The sequence below is a fragment of the Pomacea canaliculata genome, linkage group LG8 (assembly GCF_003073045.1).
Source record: "Pomacea canaliculata isolate SZHN2017 linkage group LG8, ASM307304v1, whole genome shotgun sequence".
NCBI classification, from domain to species: domain Eukaryota; kingdom Metazoa; phylum Mollusca; class Gastropoda; order Architaenioglossa; family Ampullariidae; genus Pomacea; species Pomacea canaliculata.
Window position 1 is genome coordinate 5,913,524 of NC_037597.1, and position 21,040 is coordinate 5,934,563.

The 21,040-nt window shown below is 39.2% G+C and overlaps 2 protein-coding genes across 2 annotated transcripts; both read left to right on the plus strand.

The window, feature by feature from the left end:
• The first annotated feature begins 2,161 nt into the window (after positions 1-2,161).
• Positions 2,162-6,903, plus strand: LOC112571044. Its single transcript, XM_025249835.1, has 6 exons — positions 2,162-2,821; positions 3,023-3,122; positions 3,549-3,742; positions 4,166-4,251; positions 5,667-5,912; positions 6,647-6,903. Exons 1-5 carry the CDS (start codon positions 2,525-2,527, stop codon positions 5,707-5,709), a joined length of 720 nt encoding a protein of 239 aa, XP_025105620.1. The 5' UTR covers positions 2,162-2,524; the 3' UTR covers positions 5,710-5,912; positions 6,647-6,903.
• Positions 6,904-10,707: 3,804 nt separating this feature from the next.
• LOC112571046 lies at positions 10,708-20,621 on the plus strand. Its single transcript, XM_025249837.1, has 6 exons — positions 10,708-11,360; positions 11,697-11,796; positions 13,387-13,580; positions 15,537-15,622; positions 16,973-17,213; positions 19,525-20,621. The coding sequence occupies exons 1-6, from the start codon at positions 11,067-11,069 to the stop codon at positions 19,654-19,656; spliced, it is 1,047 nt and encodes a 348-aa protein (XP_025105622.1). The 5' UTR covers positions 10,708-11,066; the 3' UTR covers positions 19,657-20,621.
• The last annotated feature ends 419 nt before the right edge of the window (positions 20,622-21,040 follow it).

Here is a 21,040-nt window from a genome sequence, read left to right on the forward strand (position 1 = left end):
TTCCAGAAACCAGAGTCGGACGGGGCCTGTCATTAGAGCCAAGCAGTTTTTTAATTCAAAATCAGCCAGAAGCAAAGGTTCATATAAAGAACTAAAAGGGAAGTGCATTGCCGAAAGGTGAGAGGACTGGTGCCCAAACACGCATACAAGAAAACTTTTCTACTAATCCGAGCTGTCGGAAATAAGTACCTGAGTCCTTAGAATGTTAGATAATGTAAGAAAGTGAGCGATGGGAAAGTGGGACCGCCCTCACGAAAAGGTGACCCCTAGGAAAAAATGTGATATATATCACATAACTTCCAAATGACCCGAGCATGTTAGGGCGACATTGACCTCAGACAAGTATGTACATGTACTGAGCAGTAATGTCGTTTCCCCCTTTTTGCTGCCTTTGTGATTCATTTCGTGTTTAATGTGACATTAGTTAGTATCCGTCCTACCGTCGTATTGTTGTATCCACCCTCCACAATGCCTAATTCATTAAACACTTTCGTGCGTTGGTGCAAACTGAAAAAACGTAATATGAATTAATACATTTTTCACATTTCCAAAACCTCGATGTATAGGAGGACTTTGTTGACAAGGCACGAGGACAGCCTGTCAGGTGGCTTCGGCGGCGGCATTCATTGATGTCTTTCAGTTTTCATAAAAATGTGTTACATTTGACAGTATCTAAAAACAAAAGGAAGTCAAACAAAATCATACTTGCATTCATCTGCTTTGTGTCAACAGTCTGAGAAAAATAGGTTCAAGAAGATGAATGTGAGCCTGCTATAGTGTAAAAAATTATAACAATAAATATTCGGACCAAGAATGTTACAGGAAAAGGATAAAGAGCAATGAAACATGTAATTCAAGATGTGGTCAAGTAATTCAAATGATAAAACAATTTAGTTTTTCAAGAAAAGAAACTTTGAACGTCACCCAACCTGACCAAAGAGATAAACCAAAGTTTAAAAAACATCATCGTAGAAAACTGACAGGGATACTATTCATAAAGTCCGTCCGTGTAACTGCCATGAGACAACAGGAGATCCATCAAAAACATTGTCATTTTTCAAAGGATGGAATCCATCTAAACATAAATTATTATATTGTTTCTAACAGATACCGAAACGACCCAAATTTGTCAGTGACTGGTGCCGTTCAATAACACTCAGGAATTCTTTTTGCTGTCCCAGTTGTGATGTATTAATTTCTAGGACGAATGGCTTGAAACACAAATGCCATGAAACTCACCGTTCCAACGGTTTTCTACCTCTACATTCACACATTTAAAACCGACACCAGTTTGGAAACTTCAGGCGGAGTGACAAACATGGTTGGGTGAGTGATGCTCAACAATTCATAAATTATCCATACTCTTCATTCCAACTCAACTAAAACATCCAGGGAATAGATGAAATATCATAACAACGCAGCATCTAGAAACCCTCCGTTCATCCCCTAGAACTGTTACATGAGGGTTAGGTGATCAGCTCATTTGCCTGAGTAGCCCTCTTGATAACTGGTAGTTGTCTTTAATATTTAACGACGGTCAACCTTCGATTTTTTTTTTTGTTCCAGCACTCACTGAAACGATTAATCATGTTTGGTTATTCAGGGATGAAGAATATTCTTTTGAACCCTTTGTATCCGTCTATGGCAATCCAGTCCTTCTGTTCTTACACGGCGTCCAACAAGTTTTGGTCTGGCATGGACTGATAGGTGGCAGTCTTGATGAAAAATGGTTATTTCAAACAAATAAATAGCTCAATATGTTAAGTTTTTTCATAGGTTAAATCATTATTTACGATTTCTTTCAAAATTATAAAGTTACACTGAAACCGGGCACTAGAAACATGAGTTGTTTACCAACATTTTACAAACAAAGCTACGCGAGAGACCCTTTCATCGGTATCTAGCAGGTTTCACATCGACTTAAAAGCAAAAAAGCGATTTATTTGAAAGTGGAATCAATCACCAAGGACAAACAGAAACAATTATCTCCCTCCAGTCCGTCTGCTGAATGTCATTTCACACGCAAGGCTGTCAGGTGCTGGCAGTAAGGCCATGATCAAAATCACAAAATGTATAGGATGCTAGGCAAACAAGTCCTGGTCAGATAAAGTGAAAACACTACATCACTGGCAGCACATTGAGTGCTTTTCTACACAAAGCTTGGCACTCGTGTTATTAGAGTTTGTGGAGTTGAGTTACTCTCTGCCTCATCCCCGTGTTAGCACTCTGTCCGTCACGACCACGCCCACTGTATCTTTTCATCCCTCGTAGTGTTGGATACCAAACAAACATTTCTGAATCGAAGTCGCATGCGATTGGCTGGCAATCATTTCAACAGTAAGTCTCGGTCACTTTAATAAGATATCACCTGCACAGTTGAGAGTCAGCACTGAAGAAGACAGGTTGGGTAGCCTCACCCGCTAACCGAATCGACCTTTGTTTTGTTTACCTTGATATTTCTGCGATCGTAACACTGTCACTTCTCTCTCAACAAGAACTTGCCTTAGGACCAGCCACATAAAAAATGAAGATGTCTTGGATATTCATTGCTGCTCTTGTTTCTCACCTTGCTGTGAGGTGTACGTCAGCACAGTCGCCCAGTCAAAGAGAAGATGCCATGGGAAAGTATTTTGTAATGAGCAGGTATCAGTGTGAGCTACTTTGCTGGTACCGGAAGCTGTGCAAGACCTACTCTTACATGTACGACAGCGTGCAAGCCCTTGATGGTAATTGTGTTCTGCACGCTGCGAATATCACCACAAATACAACCAACATGGTGCCGACAGGTTGGATAGAACGAGAAGCGATATCCAACCCCACAGTACGTACTAGCTCTATAAATTATTTTAAATTTAGTTAAATATAGGTCGCAGCTTTGTACATGATTCATAGACATTGATGTGATATATTCTTGAAGCAAATCAAGTCTCACGTAACTTTCTATCATTTGTATATCTGTATGAGTAAATTAAAGTTTACGCAAAAAGTTGTAATTAAATGGCAGACTATTTCTTACCAACAGACCCAAAGTACAACTTGTCGTAGTCGCCCTTGCGAAGACACGGAGATGTGTTTTCCCACCTACACGTCACCTTCCTACACCTGCCATCCGGTTGTTGCAGGTAAATATGACTGTGTTCAGTTGTCTGAACATTTACCTGTGAGGCTGGTAGAAATATAGAATCTCTGGGTCTCATAAAGCTGCCTTCAGATGAAGACTTTACAGTTCTTTGCGATATTGAATCCCATGATTTACTTCAACCGAGTGTTCATACAAAGGTGAATATTTGTTCACTTGTCTTGGACACAGTGCTCAGTAATTAGCAGGCCTTCCCGCTGTTGACTCGTGTCTCCCTTGTCTGTGCTACGTCATTGTTCCTGTCTCAAGTTTTTGTTTGTTTCTGTTTTGTTATTGTTGTTTGTTTGTTTGTTTGTTTGTTTGGTTGGTTGGTTGGTTGTTTTTGTTTTTTGTTTGTTTTTGGTTTTTGGTTTCAGTGAACAAATTCTCGTTCATCTGCGACTTTATTATTAAAGCAATTTTATTCTAGAATGCCAAGCTCCACCACAACCGGACGGCGTCTACAGCAATGTGACACTACTCCAGGGTCAAAGGACAAACTTCACGTGCAACTCGTCTCTAGTATGGGCTCCACGTCACGCCGACAAGACAGTCACGTGTCAAGTCACCGGCAAGTACAGCCAGCTGAAAGGGACGTGTAAAAACGCCATCTACTACTCACCGGTGAGGATACTTTTCTTTTTTGTCTACCTTCTACATGCTACATCATAAAAAGAATAGTCTTAAATAAACCAAAGAGTAGCGTGTTGTTGATCTGGAAACAAAATAAACTAACAAAGCATTGATGTAAGCAGGTCAGACTTATTCTCGTGAAAATAACAATAAGTTTTTCCTAACCGCGATCTCTCACATTTTCCAAAACCAACTAAAGGTGTTATTAACAGGGATGATCAGACTTCAAACAGAAGCATGGGATTTCTACTGAGTATTGACCGTTCTACGGGATACGACTACATTAATATCTGTGTGTGTGTGTGTGTGTGTGTGTGTGTGTGTGTGTGTGTGTGTGTGTGTGTGTGTGTGTGTGTGTGTGTGTGTGTGTGTGTGTGTGTGTGTGTGTGTGACGTTTTGTTGTTTGTTATAAAGAGTGTTCCATTTAACAAGCCGCTGCCAGATGTGGTCATGGGAGGATGGGAGGCCTGCTTCAAGGGCATTTTTATTGGCACTGAAAGGTTAGTATCCACCATATACAGATTACAGAGATGTATTCTGTCATAAAAGGCTACCGTAGCATTTATTATTATGTTTACAATATGCAGGAGATACATAAACGATGCGTGAGTAGAAAATTCACAGGACTGTTTGACCTCACTTCATTACATTCTTCTTTCTTGAAAATGACAATGATAAAAGACAAACCATGTTAATAAACACAAACCATTTTTACTTGTTCTTGTAAATATGATAACGAGTAACATACTCCAGTAGTACCCCTAGTGGCATAAACATACACTTTCATAACATAGTTTTAAGATTCTCTTAGAATCCTCGCGAAAAGAGAATTACAAGAGTCAATGCTTGAGAGCACAAAGACAAAGATCAGAGTTATAGTTGCATCAGTGGTCGGATAACGACGAATTGTGCTAATCCGACGATGTTCAAGATGAGGAATTATGAAGACATGAATAATATAATGATGAAAAGTAAAACTCTGATCAAGAATCACGCTCGTACTTCGGATTGAAGTCGACGAATGAAAAGTTAAGTTGTTTATGGACAAAGCCCGAGGGCAAAATGATCATGCATCATGATGGTTCTGTACAAAGATGGTTTGACTTTGTATGGGAGCCGCAGAGTGTAGGAAATGCTGATAATTTTGAAATAATTTAAAGAAAGATTGATAGATGTCACGAGCAGGAATGGAGTGAGAGGATAACTAGTAGTGACCCCTTCGACCCTTATCGGTATTTTGAAAGCAGTGTATCCTGGTTTTCCTATTTGCAATAGATGTATCTAAATCATTTAGGGATGAGAAATTCTATAAGCAGATCGGAACTAAGTGTTTCTTACCTTAAGTGCCATAAATTATGGTATATAACAGCTTCAAGCATTAGTCACAATCGTCCCTTCTGTAAAAATCTTGAAGAAACTGAATTACACTTTTATTGTGTTGTCCGCAACTTACTAGGTTACGGGAATAATTTATCCCTCCAATATCCCTTTCCCATTCTTTAATATACATGTCAGATAACAATATTACAAGTTGTCGAGCAAGGTATATATATATATGTATAGACAGTATAGTGCAATTAATCTGAAAAAATTAATCAGCGAATTGTAAAATTATATTTTGTAGCAAGATTAATAATGAACTAGTCCTAATTCATTGTCGGACATCTTACTAAGTATGAAGCATAATACATTGCTATATGTAAAACATATCTGACCATATATTTGTATGCGTATTAGTGTGTTTTACACTATATACAACGAGAGGCATTATATATTTATGCTTCAACTTATATTTCAAGAGCTTCAATGAATTCGGATAACAGCTAGATTACAAATTTCCTACATATTATATTGCATTTATTATGTTTAATTGGAACTAAGATGCCAACTGTTTCACTGCGTCTTCTATTTACAGAATGAGCTTCAGCTTTTCACGACAGGCAGGATGCTTCGTGTGATACCAATCTTGCTAAAGTTGGCAACATTTACCTTCAGCTTGATTTCCGAAACAATTTTTCAAATGTCAAGACAAACAGTATATTACTACACCGGTCTAGATAACTGTAACTGGACCCCTGGTGGTGAAATAGGAAATCTTCCTCTACGCCCCAACGACTACTTTGAAATGACTCTGAGAATCTTGTTCAACAACACAATGCAGGTAAGTGTTCACCATCTCTCTATGAGTGAGTGAGTGGGTGAGTGAGTGTTCAGATTGATTGTGTCAGTTGTTTGGTTGGTGTAAGTTACTGTGAAACATGTTTACTCACGATATAATTGTGTATTAGTTTAATGACATTACCACTGGCTACAAATGAAAAACAACTATGCAGAACAAATGAAGACAATGTTGTAAATAATTCAAGAGATAATACGAGAGACAGAGAGAGGTAGAGTCGTAGGAAAGAAAGAAGCGAGAGGATGTGGAAGAGTGATTGTCCCCTTCACTTGTAACTTCTTGTAGTATTTTCACTGTTTCCTTACCCTGCCACAGCGCATAAATAAAATTCACTCACACAAAGCTAAAAATTGAAAGTGTGTAATAAAATCATAGCCTAAGCAGCAAATGTCACAAATCCACCTTTGTGGCGATAAAACTATATTCTAATAACTTTCCAGTGTTTCTAAAACGTCAAAACATTTTCCTGTCAACGTTACTATAATATGTGATAGTTTATTTGTTGGTAAACATAAAACTAATGTTTTTGAATGCAACTGTTATGTTGTGTGTGTGTGTGTGTGTGAGTGTATACATATGAATGTAAGATGTAGGGGCAGGCATATGGCACGACACTTTTTGCAACGACAACAATGCAAACTGAACACTTGGTAAAGTCTCGATACGTCTCGCGTTTCCTCAACGTCAGACTTATGTATGCGTCTGGTGTTTTGCAGATTATCTACAAAAATCTCACAACCCAACAATTCGACCTGGTGTCAACCAACATCATCTTGACAAACGCCACGTTCTTGGAGATTGTACATGATGTCAGTCTTTCCTTCGTGGACCTCGGCAGAGGATGTGACTAGCTCTACAATCAAAGCAACCAATGGGAAGCTGGTACATGGAAACTGCTGTGAAGGTTTCCTAAAATTTTCTGTATTGGTAGTTGTTAGAGATTGACACACGGTGTACTAATTATACTTTCTTCCTGTGTCAGTTGCTTACGCAAAAATTTTACGCATTAAAAGTTTTCAATAAATGTCCCCTTCACTGAAAAAGGGTCCCTGGGATTTAGCCTTAGCAGAAGCCCTGCTGTGTGTTTCTTTTGTAATACGATTTCTATTCAAAACACGTTTCTGGAGTTGTGTTTACTCGCTGTTTTTCAATATCATCATTACTTATCCAGACTTTTCTATTTGCCGTTTAAAAAAATGTTTCCGTGGTCAACGTATCTAAAGGTCAAGAGTCATTCAGTCGTCTGTAACAGACATGATCGTACAAATAATGTCATCGAACATCTGTTAAAAGCTTATGATGTCTGTGTATGTTTCAAATATTACTCTCAGTAGATATTCTCTATGTTATACATTGTGAATTCTAATAAAGATTTGTTCTCGTGTTATTGGATTGTTGTGTTTGATGAAAAAGAATATGCGTGCGTGTGTGCGTGCAAATACACAGAATATATGTGTGTATAGCATGTCGTTTTATGTATCTGACATCTCTTTCTCACTCACTTTTTAACCCACACCCAGCAGAAACACACGGAGAGAAATTCTACTAGTAACAACTGCAGCTAAATGAAACAGGTGTGGTTTGGTCTGTGATCAACACAATAAGTAAGCAATCTGTAGACCTATTCGACATGTGTTTGTGTGTGTGTGTGTGTGTCCGAGTGCGTTTATTACTGTTTCTATCGTTTTAAAAGCAGCGAATGATAAGGTCAACACTTCCACAAGGAACTAAATAAAAGTAGTGAGTAGGCTGCTGGTTGGTATATATATAGAGAGATGTTCCTATGAGTGGGAAGGTTTATTATTATTATTTAAAAAAAGTTCCAGTGCGTCTCGCACTGAGTGATAGATACTCTAGTCAACCTAAGAAATACACGAGCTCTAAAGCAATGTGCAGTTAATTTATTTTCCTAAAATTTCCCTTGCGTTCCACGTATTTTTCGCGATGCTCACCCTGGTGTGATGGAGACCAAAGATATGAATATAATACGTATGTATAAACGCAGTGAGCAGCTTAGTCCTGGTGAGATAGCCAGATAGCTAGATGAGCTCCTGTCACGGTGCGACAACACAAGACACTCTGTAGAGAGAAAGGACGAACAACTGAAGTGTGAGAGCCATCAGAGCGTGTCCAAGACGACCAACGGGCTGACCAGACGTTCCGGTGCCGAGCTGTGAGGAGCGTGTGAGGGATGCCGGACTGTGACTGTAGACACAACAACACTTCAACCACAGGCTTGGCGACAAGCGACAGAGGGAGGGGAAGGGGAGAGAAGAGATTGATGTTTTACACAGAGCCAGCAACTAAGGCGATATCACGGGTAGGCAGCAAGTCTTGTAAGCAGATGCTACATTTAGAGAAAGACCAGTGTGCCCGAGACAAGAACTGAACCCAGGATGGCCAATAAACGAAACAAAGTCATTTTCACGAATATGTTTCTGCGTCAACGACTTTTCTGGTACCTGGTAACTCTCAAGACGCTCTTACAACTGAAAACAGTCAGTTCCTCTTTCATCCTGCTTTTATTTGTCTTTATTTTTAACGAATGTTTAGGGAAAACAATCAAAGCAATACACTAGGAGACTCAAGTTTGAAGATAATAGTATGCCATTTCCAGGCCTGGAGGATGGGGGAGAGATTGAATGAAATAGTGGACTGTTGCTGAGGAGGCGAAAGCGGAACTATTACGTTCTCCTCACGTAGGGCACAGTTGACAGCCGGGTCTTTCTGACACCAGGTTGGCCTACTATCTAGACATTGGTGTGTGGAGGTTGGGCAGGGAGGACGGTGGAGAAAGGGTTGGGACACACGTTAGGTCGCATCCAGTGAGTGACCCTCGACCCCAGCGCTTGAAACAATCTTTCTTTTCATGATGCTGATGACCTAGCTTCACATCTCTTACATACTGTCCGGATACTGTGAGGCTCTTGTTTGATGCTGAGTGTTTTGGCTTGTTTGTTATTTTAATTGATGACAGATACCAAAAATGAGATGTTTGCTTTTGTTTGTGCTTAGCAGCAAAACTTTGTCTTGAGTGAGGTTGGGTGGTTGTAGTAGATTGGAACTTAAACCTTCGAGTTTTTGCCTCCTCTTGTTTTTTTTTTCCTCTTGTTTTGGGTGTGCGATGAGTATCTGCAATGCATGAATTATTTGCTCTCAGTACAGCGGGTGTCAAATTAATGTCCCAGCTTCGTGTTACAGGATATGATAGCTTTTCCCTTTTCTTCAAATTGGAAATTTTTCTCGTTGTACCTTCAGTCAAGGCTATGGTTGTTACTGGATCCATCGCTAACACTGCGCACCAACACACACCTTTATTTCTAATAGTGTTATTGATAACATCACAAAATGATATGCGTAAACATGTTACTCGTGTTACATGTTCTGTTTCCTGTAATTTAGCTGGTGTTGTGATCAAAGCAGATGATGGCATCAAGGCATTTGTTAGGCGACATTTCGCAGTCCAGGCAATCTGCATTGTTCCTTTGAATTTGTTGAAGGAGACAAAACTGACTGATGCTCTTTCTTTTTAAATGCTGTCGTTCACTTGTCACTTATCTCTCTTCATCCCTTGCATTCTTCTTCTTTTTCGTCTGTGCTTCTACACCCTTAAAAGCATCTAAACAGATCATTGTAGTGAACAACACCATGTGAAGAACACCAGCATCTGCAAACAATGGAGACAACAGCAGATCCACCAAGGACATTGCTGTTTTCATCAAGTACGGTATGGATCAAAGCAAACAGATATAGTGTACCCGACAGATGTTGTCGGAGACTGAAACTACGCCAAAAACATATACGTTGCCATCACGTGCAAATAACAACACCCACTTGAGTGTTGTGTTCATTCTTTGTTAAACAACAAAATTATTATTTACTCGGCTGTCCTGGACGATCTTTTTTAATTTCTGGACGAAGAACTGTTAAGTGTACCATTATTAGTATTCTTTTTTATGTCACCCTACACAATGCCTCTCAAACACTTCCCTGCGTTTGAGTGGAACTGGAAAAACTTTAATAATGTGAATTAAAACATTTTCACATTTCTAACTACATAAATGAAGGACTTTGTTAACAAAGCACGAGGACAGGCTGTGACCCTGGCTTTGTACACACGACACCTCCATAATCGTGATCTGCAAAAGGTTTTCATCCATCATCTAGCAGCAATGGGGATGATGACAGCAGCATTCATTGATGTCTTACAATTTTCATAATAATTATTTCACTTCACAGTAGCTAGGAACAGAAGTAAAACAAAATTTGAGTTGCATTCATCTGCTTTACAGCTATAGTCCTCAGAAAAATGAGTTCAAAAAGATTACTGTGAGCATGTTATGATGTACAAAATTATAACAATAAATATTCGGACCTAGAATGTTACAGCGAAAAGACAAAAAGCAATGAAACATGGAATTCAAGATGTGGTCAAGAATTCAAATAATAAACCCGTTTCAGTTTTTTAAGACAAAACTTTGAACGTCACCTAATCTGGCCAAAGAGCTAGTACCATCTTGAGCAAGAGCAAGATCAGCTGCAAACAGTTGAGGAATCACAGATCCACCATAAATATTGCCGTTTTCTAAAATGACGAAACCCATCCTAAGCATAAATTAGATGGTGTATTACAGAAAATAGTGAATAGACAAAAATAAATTTGTTCGGTGACTGGTACACTTCAGTTACAGTCACAACTTATTTTAATAGCGATAAAGTTATTTCATTTCTGGGTGTGCACATTTTAAGGCGTTGTGCATTACCGTGCATACATTTTACGGCTAAAATGCATAAACATACAACCAGTAAACGTGTCTTTCATGTCCACACCACATACCTAACTTGTTTGTTAGCTTTGTACCTACGAGCTGCTGTGTCCCCGGCGCGAGGTTGGATTGCGTCGCGTGCACCTGGACACCAGCACCCGCTTGCTTTGCCACAAACGAAACTTCATTGGCTGATGCTCAGTCCAACCAGGTGTTCTCCTGATTTTAATATAAAAAAGCTCAGTGCTAATTTTAAAATCAGTATCAAAAGATATAACATCGATAAAGTCAGCCTCGTTCATCACAGAACAGCATCCAGATGAGCTAACTGAAAATTTTACAAGCAGTCGAGCAGCATCACCGTTTTGAAATGAAGACCTTTCTGACAATTTTTATTGCGACTCTCGTTTGTCGTGTCGCTGAAATGTCATCGCTGCATCCAAGTCAGAGAGAGGACGTGATGGGGAAGTATTCCTTCATGAATAGATATCAGTGTGAACGACTTTGTTGGTACCGGAAACTGTGTAAGACCTACACTTACATCTACAACAGGACCCTGGCCACTGGTGGTAACTGTGTTCTACACGCTGAAAACATCTCTACAAACACAACAAGCGGTGTTTCTACAGACTGGGTCGAAAGGGAAGCTTTCTGGGACGAAGCAGTATGTATTAGCCTTTTCTTATTTTCTTATTAGTTCTTTCTTGCAGTAACTTATAGTGTTTAGCTCTTTGACAGCTTGGTAAACGCGCAAAAGGATGGAAAACTTAAACGGACAGCTAAAGCCAGCACAAGATACTCTTCACAATTTTCCTAATTTATATCCTTTTTGTTATCAAATAGATGCCTGCAAACTTCACAGTTAACAAAAGCAATGATATAGGGCATCGTGTATGTTCGCGTAAGCATTATTACTAGTCAACTACTTGTAGCCTTAACGAGCTAACAGTACTTAACTTTTGAGAAGAATATAAAATTTACAGAATATTTTTATGAACAGCTTCAAGACAACGGTTGTCGCAACCGCACCTGTAATGATACCCAGGTGTGTGTGCCTACCTTTGCGTCGCCCTTCTACGCGTGTCTGCCTCTTCCTGCAGGTAACTAGGAAATGGTTGATGGAATTATCTTACAACCTCGGAAAAGACAAGAACAGCTCCGAAATAACAATTGAAGCACACACTAATAGCGCACAAGAAAGGAAAAGAATAGTTGCACAATATTTCACATCAGATGCAACATCTTTGCTGTCTTTTTATGTTGATCGCACGTGATAAGAGTTTCAACCCGCCAATCAAGTTCTGCAAAATGGTAACATGAAGTCAGTCTTATATTCAGATTTTATTTAAATAATGTCAAAAACCTTCCAGAAATAAATTTTAAACACTAAAAGAAATACTAACAGATAGCAACAGCAACGCGGATCAAAAACGCATCAGAAAGAAAGAGCGAGGCATCTACGTGGACATAAGTTTCGGAGATAAATATCGTATTGTCATCTTTACAACCGTTTTTGACAAATCTAAAACCCAGGTAAACAGAATAGAAAATTGCTCAAGAAACCAGGGAATATTTTCTAAATATTATGCACAGCAATGTCATTAAATCCACTTAGGACTGAAACGTTCTCTCCTACTCATTGTTATGCATATTTCTTTTTAGAAATTGGAGGGAAGTTTCTTATATACAGAATATTAAAATTTCAACCCAAACAAAAGATGTAACTAGAAAGACTAGATGTCTGCTAATTATAAAAAAAAAAGAGTTTCCTCGTCAGTTTAGTTTTTGGGGACTTCACACATAGAAGAAAAGAAAGAAACTTAAAATTTGCATCTAACGTTTTAAGAAAGTATCATTTTGTACCTGCATATTGAAATGCATTACATATTAAAAAGTTTGTGAACATGAATGTCTTGTCTCGTACAAATAATGACATCTTTCATTGTAATATTTCAGTCTGAAATGTCCGTCAAAAGTGTGTTCTCTAGAGCCGATAACATCAAAGAGCAAGCTCTTATTTTTACCTGATCAGGTTTTCGAACGTGGCTTAAATAATTTGTATCCACAAAACGACAATGAAGGGAAATTTTATATCAAGAAGTAATGATTTGTTGGGGCTTTTGGAACTTTTTTCTGTCTATTTTTCCGATTAGGCTCATATGACTGCGCGAGGTAAATGAGTATCTACAGCTCACTGTACCGTTCTTCTGTGGTTCAACGTGTAATGTGATGAGAAATTTCGTTTATGTCTCCGGGACAATGTTCAGTTAACGCAGACAAGCAAACGACTGCCGGACCTTTGTAATAATTTTGCTGTTTACAGTCGGCTGACATACTCGCCATGAGAGATTTGAACTGTGGATAATAAATCACTGATCCATTGCACTTACAAAGGTTTATGAAGCAATGATAGTGGGATGACGTTTGGACTCCTGGATGACGCAACCCTCTGCGTATTGCTTTGCGTCATGCAATGACGCACACGAGAATGCCATGGTTTTGACGTAATCAAACATGGACACGATATGGTGCTAGAGTCGTCAGTACAGTAGCCTAGCAACTACCCTAGCGACCACTTACTGGATGTGATATTTAAACGTGATTATAATAATTGTTAACTGATGGTCGAAACAAACGTTTAATATAGCACGGATAAGTGTTTATTGCTTTCTGTAATTACCATATAACAGAATGTCAAGCGCCCCCTCGAGATGACGGTGTCTACAGCAATGTGACACTACTCCAGGGTCAAAGGACAAACTTCACGTGCAACCCGTCTCTGGTATGGGCTCCACGTCACGCCGACAAGACGGTCACGTGTCAAGTCAACGGCAAGTACAGCGAGCTGAAAGGGACGTGTAAAAACGCCACCTACTACTCACCGGTGAGAAGAAAACTACTTTCTATGTTTACAAACTCTTTTCTTACCCTCTTGTTTTGCATTTAGCAATCAGCGAAACCTTTTTAGGGTAATCCGATATGTGTGTGTGGTCATAAAGCCTGTGTAAGTAGTAGGATGAGCACACTCTAGATCAGGGGTGGGCAATTAATGTTCCCAAGGGGCCGCATAAGAAATTGAGATGGTTTTAGAGGGCCGGACTAATATAGTTAACTCAGTTTTACCCAATACTGTATATATAGTATATATATCAGCGGGCGGGCCAGCGGGCGGGCCGGTCAGAGACAGGAGGCGGGCCGGATCCGGCCCGCGGGCCGGCCTTTGCCCAGGTCTGCTCTAGATGCTTCGATTCCGTGTGGTGCAACTTGCCTCCCCCAGCTGACCCACCTGTCGTATGGGTACAGGATACCCTCCCCCCACACACACTCTGTCGTATAGGTAACAGTGTGCATTCTCCAGCTGATCTATCCTGTAGCATCAGCAAGGAAGACGAGGAGATGGTCAGCTTCCTCATACAAAATCGCATCCAAGTCTTGGGGACTCCCTTTTTATAACCTTAGAATTTCGTAACAAAAGAAATGTTATTGCTCTGCAACACGTACCATCAAGACTGTCAATGCCGCCCACAACCAGTGCAGAAAAAATAATCTTGATTCACGTCCAAACAATACTGACTGACTCGTTGATTATCTGATTGTTGTTGGTACCAAGGGCTGCTTCTGAAAGAATGCTGAAACTTAAGGGCACATTTATTTAGTGAACAACTATACTAAGCAGTGCAGTAATCTCGGAAATAAGCATTTGAAGGTGTGAATCAACTTACACACGCGCCTCAGTTTGGTCTTTAAGTGAGAGGAGACATTCGCTCATCATTTCTAAAAGTATTGAAATATTTAGGATAGTCATTACCTGCGTAAAATCACACATTACTGGAATCGCCTAATTATTTCTGTTTAATGAAAGTTTATTTTAACTGGAAGAATGATTGTACCCAAATAAGCATTTCCCTGGAAATTGTACAGGTTTTTAGAGGAGACCAACATGATGATAAGAATCTATTTAATTTCCATTTTATTAAGAGTGCAGTTGATGCTAATGACATTAGTTTCAATCTTTCAAATTTAAGTATTTTTAAATCATAGTCAAAGTAAACATATGTAGGTTGAATTTGTATGATTCTAGCGACATGTAACTATCGTGATAATCTACGACACAAGACATTAAATGTGACCCTCCACGACGAAATGAGTCTCTTAAGTCGCGCGGAACAGTTTTGTGCTAGAGGCACCGAAATTGATAGGGGTAAATTTTGTGTAGTTTGTCTTTTCTTTAAAAATGGATTCCTTGGTTATTAAACTGCTAGGAAAATACTCTGCTATGTTAGAATAAAAGTTAGAAATTGATTTAAAATACGTTTTAATCGAGGTACCCTACTGCGATCCATACTGCTTTCAGACGAAATTCAAACGCTGTTTCCATACTGTTTCCCAGTCATAACTCCATCGTGTTATACATTGCCAGAAAGCGCGGAGTCTGTATGTCCAACTTCTTCAAAGAACGATTCAAATATTAACCGATCAAAAGATTTGTCTGCAAAAGTTTAGAAGTAAACAAAGCTGGTCGGCAATCTTGACGCTAATCTTTGAATCCGCTTTTCTCAAAATGGCCGCCACCGTACTTTCACACTTCAAACGTTTCTAACTCACTCAATGTTAGGACTAGAAGAACAACTTTTGTATCAACAGAAAGTTCAGAACCTCTACTTTTTAAAAATTTGCAATTTGGCAAATCTGAAATTCGCGAGTTAAGACTCATTTCTTCGTGGAGGGTCACAAATACCCATAAGATAATTTTCTGAATAAACGTCTCAGTTATGTATGTGTAGTTATATGCATGTGATTATGTCTGTATATTCAACTAATAATTTCGTATTATTTACAGAGCGTGCCATTCAACAAGCCACTACCGGATGTCGTCGCAAAAGAGTGGGAGGCCTGCTTCAAGGGTAACTTCACCGGACTTCAAAGGTAAAGTTTATCTGTTTCCTGCAAACTGTTTAGTGAGGGAGGTGACTATTTTTCATACCTCTCGCTGCTTTACCTTTCCCGGAGCCTCTAAGAGTCAGCTACTCCGATTGGCTAAAACTTGCCACGTCCCAAGGGCATCAGGCCACCATGCCTTTGCGTTCGAATCCCAGTGCTGTAACCAGTCGGCTATCCCAAGTGTCAGCACAATTATAGAGCGAATCACGAGGGGAAAACGATAGAGAAGCGGAGTGACATAAAATATTTGATATCAACTGGCGTATCTCCAGGTTGTATGAAGCCTAAAGCAATAAATAAAACGTGAAATGAATATTTGTATAAACAATTCACAGGACTACTTACCCTCTCTTTTTTTACGTTCTGCGAACGATCTTGACATACAAGCCAATTGTTTATTCCTCCAAATATTCTTTTAATTTTCCCTTGTAAATATGATGCGAATAACCTTTTTCCAATAGTACAAGTCTGCTGCTTTTTACATAACATGATTTACAATTTTATCAAAACCTCTTAGTGTGGAAGCTTGAGTTAAAAAACTCTAACCAATGTACAGAATTATTTTTAAATGAGAGGGGTTTTCTTTATTTGTTATAATAATTGGAAAGTTATAAATCTATTTCGTTTGCAAGATGCGAACCTATGAACTTCATAGTTCTTCTCTGGATTTCACAAAGAAGTAAAAGACCGAATTCTCTGTGAGGTCAGAAAAGTACACTCGTTGACTGGACATCGCCTAATTAGCATTTACTCAAAGATCTGGAAGCTGATGCAGAATTTTGCGATGTCTATACTTAAAATTAAGGTAAATAAACGCAATATTTTCAACAAATATTATCTAAAAATTTACGACGCGATCTTGAAAGAGGCTAATGACAGAGCCATAAACTATCAACAATTCACTTTCATTCTGGAAGGTTCAATAAAATGATTCACCGTATTCTTAGAGCAGATATAAAACGATAAAATGCATAAAATGATCACATAATGTTTTTCTAAAATAAAGGTTTAATAGATAATAAGTTTGCAAAATTCAGAGAAAATCCTTTTAAGAGAATTCTTCTAATAGATTTAACATTTACTTTTGTACTGAGAGATACAGAGTTTTAATGCAGTTAGTGATGGCGATAATAAATTTACCGAGAGAATGGATAAAAAGGAATTAATGCATAGATGTAAAACTTATTTTAGAGCTCGCAAAGATTATTGTAATTTTTCTTTTCTTTTAAATATTCCCGACGGGGAAGCATGTTAAGCTGCTACATCCCAGACACCAATAGTTTGCCTCCAAATCCTGTACTTGTCACCTAGTCACACTGCGTCTTGTGTTTTCAGAATGACCTTCAACTTTCACGACAGAAAGGATGCTTCGTGTGATTCCAGTCCTCCTGATGGTGGTAACATTTACCTTTGTCTTGATTTTCGTTACGACTTTGATGTAACACAAAAAGTACTTTACTTCAACGCTCTAAATAACTGTTCCTGGTCCAATCGTGGTGAAATAGGAAATCTTACTCTACAACCCAACGACTACTTTGAAATGACTCTGAGAATCTTGTTCAACAACACAATGCAGGTAAGTATTCACCATCTCTCTATGAGTGAGTGGGTGGATGCGCTAATTTTTTTTTTTTAAAAAAGCCTGTCCAAGTCGGTCCAATCCCTTAGAGGGCTCTCTCTCTCTAACCCTCCAGTAGAAGATGCGGTAACTGCGCACGGTAAGTGGCCACGTCCTTTGCTGCCCTTACCGTTAATATCTGGACGTTACGAAAGTTTCTCTCTGAATGCCGGTGTTTCTAGGAAAGTCTTCTCAAGTATCAGAGAATCAGGATGCTTATCGGCGTAGTTCTTATCACTGTCCTCTAGTAAGGCTAACAAACTATTTTTCCTTCCCTGGCACGGTGTTCTTTCTCTGCACGTGGCATCTGTTTACAGGGCTGGCTGCTTGCCGTAATATAGCCTTAGTTGCTGACACGGCGTAAAACACCAAATCCCCTGTCAGGACTCCGGATTATCCACCTTAAATGCGAAGTATGTGTGTGAACATGTTAAACAGTAGCGTAGGCCGAGAAACCCGTGCAGCAGCTCAGGTGTTCAGAATGTTCACGGAGTTCACCACATGATTTCTTCTAGTAGTTAGTTCATTCCCTACGAGACCAAACGCGTGTGCGTGTGCGTGTGTTCTTGAATAAGAACAACGCACGACACTTTTCGTAACGACATCAGAGAACTAACACATGATCAACAATCGATATGTTTTCAGCTTTCTTCAATATCAGGGAACTTAAGACCGATATCAAAATAAGAAAGATTAAAGCAAGAACAGCAAAGATTCAGAACACTTGGATTACAAAACAAGGGGCGAGTTAGTGACAACGGTCCGTCAGGACTGCCAGCTGTCGACGTGAATCTCCAGAAATTCGAGGTCGAGACCGTAAGTAGTCATCATTCGACGAGTATCCTGAAGCACTTCATTTCGAACGCCTGGATACGTCGCTCTTGTTTTGGTAGCAAGGTCCACGTTTTTCAGCTGTACAACATGATTGGCACAATGAGAGACTTATAGAGCCGAAATTTGGTAGAGAAATCCAGATTTTGTTGTCTGACCATTGCCTCTGTCGCTGCTATGATCGTGAGATGTATGTCCCACGTACTACTACAGTCTCTGGAAATGGTTGCGTACAGGTACTTGAAAAACTGCACTTCTTCAAGTTGTACTCTGTTCTTTCGGATCTTTGTCTTCCTAAATCCGATAGTGTTTACCAAGACCATACTTTCATCTTCATCACGCATTGGCAGCGAGTTTGTCTGTGAGGGTCAGTAACTCGCTGCTGTTCCCCCCTCATGAGATCTATGTATACAGCAAAGCGGAGGTTACTGAGTGGTTCACCCCGCCCACCAGAAGTGTCATGGTCCTAAAGTGTATCGTGCATGATTGAACAGTACTGGTAAAATCGATCGTCCTGGGATACACCGACGGTCTAGGGAAAGAGGTTACCCACTTGGTTAACATCATGATTATTGCATCCAATACTGTGTGGGTTTGTACACGAACAGATTTTACCTACAGAATAAGTTCGCTGCCTCAGACTGGTCATGTGACTGTAGTTGCTGTCTGTCACTACTAGAAACACTTCTCCACACCCACCCACCTCAGCAATGAATATGTGAAGACAATGTAAAATTCAAAAAACTTTTTAAAAACATCTCCACACCAGTACATTAACCACCAATAAACTGATCAGCACAATCTTAACCAGGCTAATAAGGACTGGTAGAGTAAATCTTTAAATAATCAACTAATAAACAGTATAGCAGCACCTTTTGATCTCGAAATGTGAATAGCATGAAGCATCCAAATATAAAGATCTGAAAGAGTTCCATCACTCCCATGTTTTATCACTTTGCTTGATGTCCAGTAGGCCCACTTCGTGAGATGAAAAGAAAATTATTAAGTCTGAAAGTAACTAAGCCTCAAGTGATGTCTACCTGTAACATCACCACAGAAACTATTAATTATGCCCAATAAAAATGACACTCTTTCAGACTCGTCAGAAATATATTTTGCGTTAAACATAGGTTGAATTAAGGGGGCGGGTTGCACTTGAAAGCTTAGTTTGATCCATCATGATTTCTTTCAAAATACTGAGTTCTGAGTTACCCAACAAATTCATGAAGGCTTTAGTATGCTAGTACGCTTTGTCAAAATGAAAAAAAACCCCCACTAAAACAAGACTTTGAACTGCCAGCTCATGCATCTAACAGGAAAACAAATCTTAATGGGAAAATGAAATCGTCAGAAAGGATTAAGAGACTATGTCGAATACAAGTAGGTCACTGCTAGCAATTTTGTCGGTGACTTTATTTGTCTGTCTGGTGTTTCACAGATTACCTACAACAATGACACAACCCAACAAGTCGACCTGGCGTCAGACATCAACTTGACAAACGCCACGTACTTGGAGATTGTACGTAATGTCAGTCTTTCCTACGTCAACCTCGGCAGAGGATGTGACTAGCGCTACAAACAAAGCAGCCAATGGGATGCCAGCCCATGAAAGCCATTGTCGAAAGCTGTCTCCAAATTGTCTGTGTCGGTGGCTATTAGAGATTGATATAAGGTGTACTAAAATACTTTCTTCTTGTGTGCTTATTTTGTCATACGATTTCTCTTCAAATCACGTTTCCAGAGTTATGTTTAGTCACTCTTTCTCTCTCCTGTACCTCACAGTGTCAAAACAAAATTTTCAAGAAGCGAGAAAATGGATTTTTCCCATGTCTTTTATTGAAATAAATGTTATATAAACACTGCTTTTTACACTTTAAGTATTGAGATCTTTCTTTATGTTTTACGAGCACATAATTGAATGCAATTATATTAGGACGACCTTTCGGACGAAAAGGATTATATGCCATGTGTGTTGTACCCATTATTGTACACTTAAGATTGCGATCTAATTTGTTTACACAGAAATTTTCAGCAGATTTTTTTCTGTCCCTAATGTCAAGTTAAGACATCATCGGAGTGGTGCATTTCAAGTTATTATTCTAACAAGTAGGCTGGACTTTAAAAACACTGTTGAATAAGCAACATTCAACTAATTAATAAACATTTTAAGTCCATCCACACAAACAATCGAGACCTTTGAAACTTTCAACTTAACTTTTTTTCTGTGAAATTGGAGGGACAATAAACTGTACCATTTTATGTCTAAGTACACCTCATTCGGCTGGATTTTTTCCTTCGCTCGGAAACACAATTTCATGTCTTTATAGTCGCTTTATGTTGTTTTAGCATCTTCTACTACTTTTAACAAGGCTTTTGAATTTTTTTCAATGTCCACCAATACAAAATTCATTTAGTAGGCTGTAACATATGTAATCATTGAAATAATGTCATCGTTTATCTGCTAAAGCTCATGATGTCTGTGCATGTTTCAAATATGATTCCTTCGAGTGCATGATGAAGTCTAATAAAGATTCGTTTTCCTCTTATTTCCAGATTTTTACTTAAACTGCTGTGCATGAGGAAAATGAACATTCACATACACACATACGCAAGAAAACACAGATACACCACGCCCAAACAAAAGATAATTAATGTTAGTAGGGGAAAAGAAAACAAACATCCGCACACAGTGAGGCACGGTACTGATAGAGTTCTTGTCCGTGAAGTTTTCATGTCCAGCGTTAGATGTAGAGCAGTCCGCATTTTGTTTATACTTTGTTTATTTTCTTTCTCTCTCTGTGGCTTTGCGCCACGCTCTCGCGCTGACTACTTCACTGTCCGTCCGGGAAACGCAGGTACCTTCTGTTGGTCCTCAGTCCCAGCTACTTCGTTGACCACACGTCACACGATGTAGGACAGGATGACAAAGGCGATGGATGCATAAAACGAAGGGA